Source organism: Helianthus annuus, chromosome 5, assembly GCF_002127325.2.
Source record: "Helianthus annuus cultivar XRQ/B chromosome 5, HanXRQr2.0-SUNRISE, whole genome shotgun sequence".
Lineage (NCBI taxonomy): Eukaryota > Viridiplantae > Streptophyta > Magnoliopsida > Asterales > Asteraceae > Helianthus > Helianthus annuus.
In genome coordinates this window covers 94,258,820-94,268,778 of record NC_035437.2, presented here as the reverse complement: position 1 = coordinate 94,268,778, position 9,959 = coordinate 94,258,820, and the positions used below count along the sequence as shown (strand labels likewise).

Here is a 9,959-nt window from a genome sequence, read left to right as displayed (position 1 = left end):
AAGGATGCTGGTTTAGAGACCTCTGCGGTTGGTGTTGATGAAGGTGCTAAGGCGAAGAAGGCTAAGAAAGCCAAGAAGTCTAAGGTTGAAGGTTCCAAGCCTTCTGATAACTGATGTTTATTCGTAGCTTTCTTAGCAAACACTTAATGTCTGTAATGTTTTAAACAATATTAGGTTTTTAGGAACCCTTAAGGTTCCTGTGGTTGGTTAGGCCTGTATGGCCATTGAACACTAATTTTATTTGCAAGTTACTAGGACTTGCTTTGACTTCCTTCTGAAGGTCTTTTGATGGCCTTCCTAATTATGGTATGATGGTTGCTATGTTGTTTGTGTTATGTTTGTTTATTTATTTTGCTTGGTTTGTTTTGTGGGTTTTCAACCCTTCAAGCTTTTTTGTGTAGTTGTTAATGGGTTGAAGCCTTTAACCTTTCAAGCTTATTTTCTGTTGGCTTGAAACCTTGGTAGCTTCTGGTTTGGCTTGCATGTTTAACTGATAAGTTTGTTTATTTTTGTCAGTTATTTTTATTTTCTTGCCTTGTCTTTGTTTACTTTATCTTTATGTTTTTTACACTTTAAAGGGTTCCGTGCTGCAGACACTTTACCTTAGTGTTTATTAACATCACGACGTAGTATCTATCCTTTTCCTTATTTCTTTGTAGTTTTAGTTGATTTCGTAAGTCTATTTGTTGATTGTGTTTCTAAGACTTAAGGAACGATTGGTGTAGGCTGTTCAAACCTGTCTATGAGACATTATTGTTTTTTCTTAACAAATCTCATGGAGTTGTATTGATCTAGGAACTCACCCCTTATATAGGTTCATTCAACCCTTGAACCTATTGAGCGATATGGCCTGGGAGCTCATCCCCTTACATGGCCCTTGCCATGGAGTTTTTTGCTAGGTTCTCAACCTGATATTAGGATAGAAAGACAAGTTTGATAAAATGACTTCATTCATTCAAGCAATATCTGCTTTTACAAAAGGTTTTTGTTTTGATACAAACCAAACTTTCTAAACATAGAACTTTCTCAGGGTTTTCCCGTTCCAGTGCCTTGGGAGCCTTTTGCCTTCTAGAGCTCCCAGCTTGTAGGACCCTCCCTTGTGTGCTTCGAGGATGGTGTATGGACCTTCCCATTTTGGGCCTAGTTTCCCTTGATTTTCTTTCTTGCTAGCTTCGTTGTTTCTGAGGACTAGATCCCCTGGCCTGAATCGTTCGTTCTTGACCTTCTTGTTGTAGTAGGCTTCCATCTTTTGCTTGTATTTGGCTTCTTGTATTGCTGCTTGATCTCGGGCCTCCTCTAGGAGTTGTAAGTTCAACATGGTCTCTTGCTTGTTTACTTCGGGATCCATGTTGACAATTCGTTGGGTTACAACTCCTATTTCAGCGGGGATTACGGCCTTGGATCCAAATACCAAGCTGTAAGGTGTCTTCTTGTGACTTGCTTTTTCTGTTGTTCTAATTGCCCATAAAACGCTAGGCAATTCTTCAAGCCAATTATTTTCATACCGCCCCAATCTTGTTTTGATGCCTTCCACTATACTTCTGTTGGTCCTTTCAACCTGGCCGTTTGACCGCGGGTAAGCCACTGAGCTGAAGATTTGGTTGATCCTGTATTCCTTGCACCAAAGGCTGAAGGGTTTCTCGGCGAATTGTTTCCCATTATCGGTGACAATTACCCCTGGCAGCCCATAACGGCAGATGATATTTTCCCAAACAAAGTCTATGACTTGCTTTCCTGTGATCTTGGCAAGGGGTTTGACCTCTGGCCACTTGCTGAAGTAATCAATTGCTACCAATAGGAATTTTACTCCCCCTTTGCTTGGAGGGAATGGCCCGACAATGTCCATCCCCCATTTATGGAATGGCCATGCCGAGGTTATGGGAACCAGGTCATGTTTGGGACTTTTTGGTATTGGGGAATGGATTTGACAGGCATCATATTTCTTCAGCTGCTCAACGGTATCACGATGCATTGATGGCCAGAAATATCCAAGGTTCATGAGCTTTGCAACTACCGACCTAGCTCCAAAATGAGCTCCACATATTCCTTCATGCACTTCCTTAACCAAATACTTGCTTTGTTCAGGGCCCACACATCTTAGCAAGGGTGCAAGGTAACCTTTTTTATAGAGAGTTTCTCCTTGCAACACATATTGTCTTGCTTTGATCTTTACCCTTTCGGCTTCTGTTTGATCATTAGGTAGTTCATTATCTTGAAGGAATTTTTTAATAGGAGTCATCCAATTTGGATCTTCCTCGGTTACTACATCTTGCACTTCCAATTCATCAATCGACCGAGCCTTTAACACTTCAACCAACACCTTTTTCGTGAGGTGGGCGAACGTGAGGGACGCCAATTTGCTCAAGGCATCGGCCTTTTTGTTTTGGGATCTTGGAATCTGTTTGATGTTGCATGTCTGGAAGGTGTTCATTAACTCCTTGGATTTTTCTTTATACCTTCTCATGTTGGGCTCCTTGGCGACATAGCTGTCATTAACTTGGCTTGATACTAGTAGTGAATCAGTGAACACTTCAAGCTTTTTGACTTTCATTTCTTTGGCCAGTCGTAGACCAGCGATCAGTGCTTCATATTCAGCCTCGTTATTGGTGGTCTGAAAATTAAAACGGAGAGCATACGTGAATTCTAGCCCCTCAGGGTTGATTAGGACTAAACCAGCTCCTGACCCTTCAACGCTTGAAGCCCCGTCAGTGAATAATTTCCAGGCTTCAGGGTTGGAGGGTTCAGCGGTTGTGGTGTTTACTTCTTCAATTGTTTGGTTTGGGACTTCAACTAGGAAGTCAGCCAGGACTTGAGCTTTAATGGCTTTTCGTGGGACATAGGTGATGTTATGTTCACCTAGTTCCACTGCCCATTTTGCCAACCTTCCTGAGTTCTCAGGTTTTTCAAGCACATTCTTGACAGGTTGGTCAGTGACCACTTGTATAGGATGTGCTTGGAAGTATCTTCTAAGCCTTCTGGCTGTTTGAACCAGGGCTAGAGCGAGTTTTTCAAGGGGATGATATTTGGTTTCAGCTAGTTTTAGAGTTTTGCTGAAAAAATAAACGGGTACCTGAGCCTTGTCTCTTTCGATAGTGAGAACTGCACTGATGGCTTCGTCGGCAACTGAAAGGTACACCGATATGAGCTCCCCAGTTTCTGGTGCTGCGATATCAGGTAGGGAAGCTAAGTGCTGCTTCATTTGAGTGAAAGCTTCTTCAGCTTCCTCAGTCCATCTGAAATCTTTTTTATCTGAGCAGTTCTTGAGCGTTTTGTAGAATGGTAGAGACCTTTCGGCCAGTTTTGAGGTAAAACGCTTCAAGGCTGCGAGCTTCCCGTTTAAGCTTTCAACCTCCTTCTTGGTTCTCGGTGGTTTAGCTTCAAGGACAGCTTTTACCTTGTTAGGGTTGGCTTTGATACTTTGCTTTCCAACGATGTGCCCCAGGAATTTTCCTTCATCGAATCCAAACGAGCATTTTTCCGGGTTGAGCTTCATGTTGATCTTTCTAAGGTTTTTGAAAGTGTCTTGGATATCATCAAGCATTTGGTACTCCGTTTTGCTCTTAATCACCAAGTCATCGACATATGCCTCCATGTTCCTACCGATTTGGTCTTCAAAGGCCTTATCAACGAGTCGCTGATAGGTGGCACCTGCGTTTTTGAGGCCAAAAGGCATCTTTTGGTAACAAAAAATGCCCTTGTCTGTGTGGAAAGCTGTCTTTTCTTCATCCTCCTTCTTCATGAGGATTTGGTGATAACCTTTGTATGCATCAAGAAAACATTTAAACGGATACCCCATGAGGGAATCAACCTTGAGATCAATTTCCGGGAGCGGGTAACAATCTTTGGGACAAGCCTTGTTAAGATCTTTAAAATCTATACACATTCTCCAAGAGTTGTCGGGTTTTCTGACCATAACAGGATTTGCAATCCATGATTGGTACTTGACCTCTCGGAGAATGCCAGCTGATACAAGCTTTTCAACCTCTTGGCAAGCTGCCAAGCTTCTCTCGGGTGCCAGGCTTCTTTTCTTTTGAACCACCGGCTTGACGTTTGGTGGTATTCTTAACTCGTGTTCAGCAATGTTTCGAGGGATTCCAGTCATATCTTCAGGAGACCAGGCGAACACATCACTGTGATGCTTCAGCAGCTTTTCAAGGTATGAAAGAGTCTCTTGGGAAAGGTTGGGGTTGACCCTTATTCGTTGCTCAGGGTATTTAGGGTTGATGACTAACCCTTGCTTGTCTTTCTCACCATTTGAACTTTCACCCTCGATCAGGTAAGCTTCCTGAGAGGGTTGAAGGCTTGCAATCCCTCTTTCAGTAGGAAATTTGACTGTGCCATGGCCGATAGACACTGCCATGTAGAATGCACATTGTCCAGGCCTCCCTATGATTACGTCATAGTTGGAAGGGATGTTGATAACCACAAAAGTCAGTGATCGGGTCCTTTCTTTTGATCCCTCCTTAAAACAAACATCAAGGGTTATCTGCCCCAAAGGCTTCAAGGTTATATCGGCGATACCTTTTATGGAGGTTCCAGAGGGTTGAAGCCTTGAACGTTCCTCATCGCTTAATTGGTTGAAAAATTTCTCAAACATGATTTCAGTGGCTGCTCCCGTGTCTATGTATGCTTTACACGTTTGTAATGTGCCCACGGTGGCTTCAACCACAAGGGGACCAGGAAGTGGGTCCTTCCTTGTTGGGGGGAAGCAGACACACTGAAGCTCCCAATCTTCCAACCGCCGCTTCTTGTAAGGAACCTTTTCATCAGAATACACCATGTTTACTTCCTTCCCTTTGCCTTCAGCCATTTTGTCTCGAACCCCTTTTACCAAATGAGCGAGCTCTCCTGACTTAACGGCCTCTTCAATTCTCTTTTTCAGTTGGAAGCAATCATTGGTGTGATGCCCCTTTTCTTCATGGAACTCACAGAATTGCGTGGAGTTCTCATTTTTTCGACTCTTGGGGAGAGGCCTGGGAGGTCTAAAGTTTTGCTTGACTTCTTCCGTTGCCAGGATTTCTTGAGGGTTTTGGTGAGGGGGGTGAAACTCATGCCTTTATCTCTGCCTGAAGGGTTTCTTCCTTCAACCCTTCGAGGGTCTGAACCCTTTGGGCGTCTGTCGTAAGAGTTAAAGTTTCCTCTCTTTCTGGCTGGGCTACTGCTTCGCCAGCCAGGCCCCCTTTTCCTTTGTTCTTTGATATCCACAGCTTCCTCTCCCCGAATGTGAGCTTCGGCCCTTTCAAGGGCTTCCTCCAAGGTTTTGGGCAGAGATTTGTTGAAATCCCGTGTGAGGTATTTGGAGGTTATGGCGTTCATGAAACCGGCCACTCTCATTTTCTAATCGGCCCCTACATAGGTTAGTCCTTCTTTCTTGTATCGTTCGATGAATGCCCGAGGCTTTCATCGTCGCGTTGTTTTATCTGGAAGATTACTGTTGCGTCCTTAACGTATCGCCTTTGTTGGGAGAAGTTTGCCAGAAAACCTCTGCTGAGATCGTCAAAGCTTCGAATGCTTTGAGCAGGTAGGTCGTTGAACCAGATTCTGGCGGATCCAACAAGGGTCTGCATGAACATGAGGCAACACTCAGCATTTGACCATTTTTCTATTCGAGCGGCACCAGTGAAGATCTGGAGATGATCTTCGGGATCTTCGGTCCCATCATACGTTCTGATGTGGGCTGGCATCTTGATCTTTGACTGAAAATCATAATCAGCTATCTTCCTTGAGAAGCATGAAAGGTTACTTGGCTTGTAAGGTTTAGCCAAGTCTTCTTCAGGTCTTGTACCTACATTGTTGTTATTGCCATCCTGGGTGGCCAGCACTTGATTGATGAAGTGTTGCCATGGGAAGTTGGCCATCATCTGTGACATCATGTTAGGTATGAGATTGAAACCCTGAAGGCTTGCTGGACCAACTGAGCAGTTTACCCCGAGAGGGGTGCTAGTAACAGCACTTCGTGCTAAAGGGAGCACAGACAGAGCTTGTTCCCATGTGGTAGCTAGAGAAGCAGGACAGCTGGTCACTGGGGACTGTAGGAGTTGATCAAGTGTTAACTCGTGTCCCAGAGGAGTGCCACTAGCAATTGGTTGGGAAGAGAGAATAGGATGAACAGTTGGATTTGTCATAGTGGATAGATAAGGATGAGGGTTTGAAGGGTTGCTGGGACCAGCCTCACCTCTTGTAACAAAGGGTGGTAGGGGTGGCCCAGGAGACAACGTTGGCTCAGGTTCATCGTAATCTAGACGAATCCTTACCCCCTTTTCCCTTTCTCTATTCACATGCTGGTTAAGAAGTGACCTTAACTCGAGGAAGTTATTAGCGACCCCCTCGGGGGTAAGTTCAACACGTGCCGGGGTGTCCGACACACCAACGTTGGGTGACGGAGCCCCAGATCTGGATGGGGTTGGTGTGTTGAAGGTAAGGAACTCGGGTGTACTCCCCGGAGTTGAAAACGGTGTTGTTATAGTTGTGTGAGCTAGGCCACTACCCGGGGTGGAGGTGTTAGGGATCTGGTTCACCTCTCCCGGGGATCCACTTTCTGACATGGTGGTTTTGAGTGAAAGGAGCTACACTACTAGGTCTTTTTTGAGAAGAAACAGCGGCATAGCCCCACGGTGGGCGCCAACTTGTTGATGCAACAAACACGAGACCAAGGATGGTAGCTGAGTTGGTTAGGCAAAAGGGCTGAAGGGTTCAGTTTTGCCTAACGCAGGTCGCGGGGTCCCTCCACGTTTGCAAAACGTAGAAGGAGGTTCACTAGTATGTAATTGTTATTTGCTTCGAAGTTCCTTCTTCGAGGCAAGCTCGAATCCAGAAAAGAAAGCAAATAGAATGAGTGTGTGTTGAATGTGATGAAGAGTAACTTGGAAGTGATCAAGTACTCTTTGAATGACCAGAGATTAAGGAATCTCTGTGTTTCGGAATGTCCCAGAAGTGAACATGAGCTGTCTTCTTATAGGGGAAGACATCTCCTGAAATGGCATATACAAGACTAGCGAAACCTGTTTGCAATGGAGGGTTTCCCCTTTTGGGGTTGAAGGCTTTGGACCCCTGGTTAATAGAGTGTACTTGTGCAGACCTGCTCTGAGTTTGTGGGCGTGAGTTGGTGAGGTGAGTCCTCAGATGTGACTGATTACTGTTCCTCGCTTTTCTCACTTTACAGCTTTTCATCCGATGAACCTTTCAACCTTTTAAGCTCTTGCATATTAGTCATTTTATTTGACCTTGGGCTACCCCGTCGTCATGTTGCAACTATTCTTTAACAATTCATATTGTTCTTATTGGGCCTGCATTCAATGAAACAGTTGGCCCTATGAAATTGGTTAACTTACTGTTTTGCTACAACCAACAACAATTAATCCCAAAACACAAAACTCTTTTGAATCTGCATCTTAGTTTGGTTAATTCATTTGTAGGAGTGGCAGTTTTGAATTTTCTTTAAATGCCAGTTTTGAATTTTCTTTAAATGCCACTTTCATTAGTTCAGACAAGTAATACACTTTATGTTTTTTTTGGGTCATCGCTCTTTGACTACATCAATGACTTTTCCTTGTTGGCCAAGATTTTGGTGTTTCTTGGTCAATCATTCAACCTTGATTGGACGATCCGATGACACTTTTGTTGGACATGATGTCCAAGAGTCATATACGACAATAAGTCCAATGATTTATGAATCTAAAGGATCACACCACGAGAAACGTAAATCAATCAATGTGTTTAAGAGTTAAAACGTATTAACACGAGTTAGTAATACATGTGTATCTATGTAGAGAAATAATTATTACAATATTCCCAAAATATTTTTATCATCATATTTACACCCTTCAAAAAATGTCAAAACACTCTTGAATCATGAATGTACATATGTATATGTTAACTAACATGACACAAATTGTCTTAGAAAGAATATGAACCAAAAACACTACATCCTAACTAATCTTTAGTAACACCTAAGTTTGGAGGTCTTGGGTTCAAGTCCTACAAACAATAAGATTAAAGAATTTGCCGTTCAAAAAAAAAAAAAAATACTAATCTTTTGTCGTCTCAACTTCAGGCTCTTGTGTGTTCCTCCTCTCCCCGTTAGTTATGGGTGGCGATCGAGACACAAGAGTAGCAGAATATTCCGTCCTTTGGTCAAGTGGATGAACACTTCCATTGAACATGTAATTCACCAAAGGAATGTGGCTGCTACGATCATAACCTATCTGCAAAACGGATAATTTCAAAGTTTGGTTATTTTGTCTGTTTTATCCAACGACTAGCTAGTTTGTTTGAATGTCACTAGATAAACCCGAGTCCAGTGTGACTTGGTCTCGATCAATTCAACGGGTCAAATCAACGGAGCTATGGGGTTTGTTTGGATGTGCGGATAATTTGGTTATTGCGATTAGACAATTTTAGCTAACTAGCTATAATATAAATCTCAATGCTAAAATCATTATAATCACTTTATAAATATGCATCCAAACACTCCCTTTATTCTAAGGGTTACTTTATCTCAAAATTTACTTAGAATGTTGAGTGGAAGACAAGCTCAAGCTTGCGCCTTTTTCTCGAGCCGAAGCCTCTAGGCAAGCGAGTTTGAGCATGTCTGCCTTAAATAGACACCTAGTTTTCTTACCACATCCGGGAACCGGTTGTAACCTTCAACACCATAGGTTCGAGCCATGGGTGAAGCTGGTGGTCTTACAGATGCTCCTAGTGCCAGGGACTGCGTGGTTATTAACAATAACACAAAGCATTAGTACTAATTATCAGGGTTTACTCGAGTTGGAAGATACAAGTTACTAGAAGTAGTAGATTACGTATTCATCTAATGGCATGTCAAATAGACTTGATCGGCGTTTCCTTTTGTCCTCTGTCGAATTCAATCTAATGAAAAACTTCTGGGCATGGCTGGCTACTTGTGTCGGGGTTCTTGATGGCACGTACTGCTTTGAAATCGCTCTCCAGCGACCTCTTCCAAGCTTTTCTAGACCCATCAAGAACGATCTATGTTCATCTTCTGTCCATGGCATCCCTGATCAATCCAAAAAGATATATAAATAAAATCACAATCATTATTATTGCAAACATGTTATAAACTTTGCAAAATGTCTCTAGGTGACAAGATAACTTGTGTGGCAAGTTAACAAAAATCTTCAACACATCAGGAACATTACATAATCAAACCCCACCTGCAACATTGTATCAAAGAGTATCCAAAAAAAGCACTTTATTTTTTTTATTTTCGGCGTTTCTAAGAGGTTTTTGCAAGTGTTTTGGTTTAAAACAATCCTTAGATCTTCATCTGCTCCTTTTACTAGCTAACTCTAGTTAGTCAGCTCCTTTGACTAGCGGACTCCTTATAAATCAAAACTCAAAACAAGTTCAAACACCTCCAATAAACGCTTATAATTTTACTAGACGACCTAAAAATCAAAAAAATTCTAAAAATCACACCTTTCTTTGTATCATGGCTATGTTCATCAGACATATACTCTAGATCTATGGAGGAACCATGCTCATTGTTGTGCATCTTTAAAACCTCCATACTTTTGGGCTCGTAACCATCGTCTTCACTTTGATCTGCGGTCGGATCAATCCTCACACCAAAAAGTTCAAGAATACCAGCTTTTCCATTGTTGCATGCTGTGGAAGTATGACCAGTTTGCCCACAATCAACACACTTTTTCATGGGTTCTTCACCAGACATCGTTGATTTTTTGGCACCTTTAATTCTTTTCCAGATCCCGACTTGTATTGATATTATAAGTATATGTATGTATGTATATATATAGGTATCCGTTCTAGAAAATGTATTTATAGATAACACGATCTCTCAAAAAGATAATAAGATTAATGTTTTATACGATTTACCGGGATCATTGTTTTTTGGCTTTGCTATAATTTGAACAAAATCTTAAGGAGATATGGATTATATTTCCTTTTTTATTTTATCAATTAATCAAAAAGATATA

General features: G+C 42.2%; 1 protein-coding gene across 1 annotated transcript; it reads right to left on the bottom strand.

Moving 5' to 3' along the window:
* Positions 1 to 8,027: 8,027 nt before the first annotated feature.
* Positions 8,028 to 9,694, bottom strand: LOC110943342 (probable transcription factor At5g61620). The gene is made up of 4 exons (XM_022185092.1): positions 9,442 to 9,694; positions 8,805 to 9,019; positions 8,621 to 8,710; positions 8,028 to 8,204 (listed from the first exon to the last, which is right to left on the bottom strand). Exons 1-4 carry the CDS (start codon positions 9,692 to 9,694, stop codon positions 8,028 to 8,030), a joined length of 735 nt encoding a protein of 244 aa, XP_022040784.1.
* Between the last annotated feature and the right edge of the window lie 265 nt (positions 9,695 to 9,959).

Coding starts and splice junctions, on each gene's coding strand:
- LOC110943342 (XM_022185092.1), bottom strand. CDS start 9,694: ATGTCTGGTGAAGAACCCATGAAAAAGTGTGTTGATTGTGGGCAAACT. Junction 9,020..9,441: donor TAGCCATGATACAAAGAAAG/GTGTGATTTTTA, acceptor TGGATTGATCAG/GGATGCCATGGACAGAAGAT. Junction 8,711..8,804: donor ACATGCCATTAGATGAATAC/GTAATCTACTAC, acceptor ATAACCACGCAG/TCCCTGGCACTAGGAGCATC.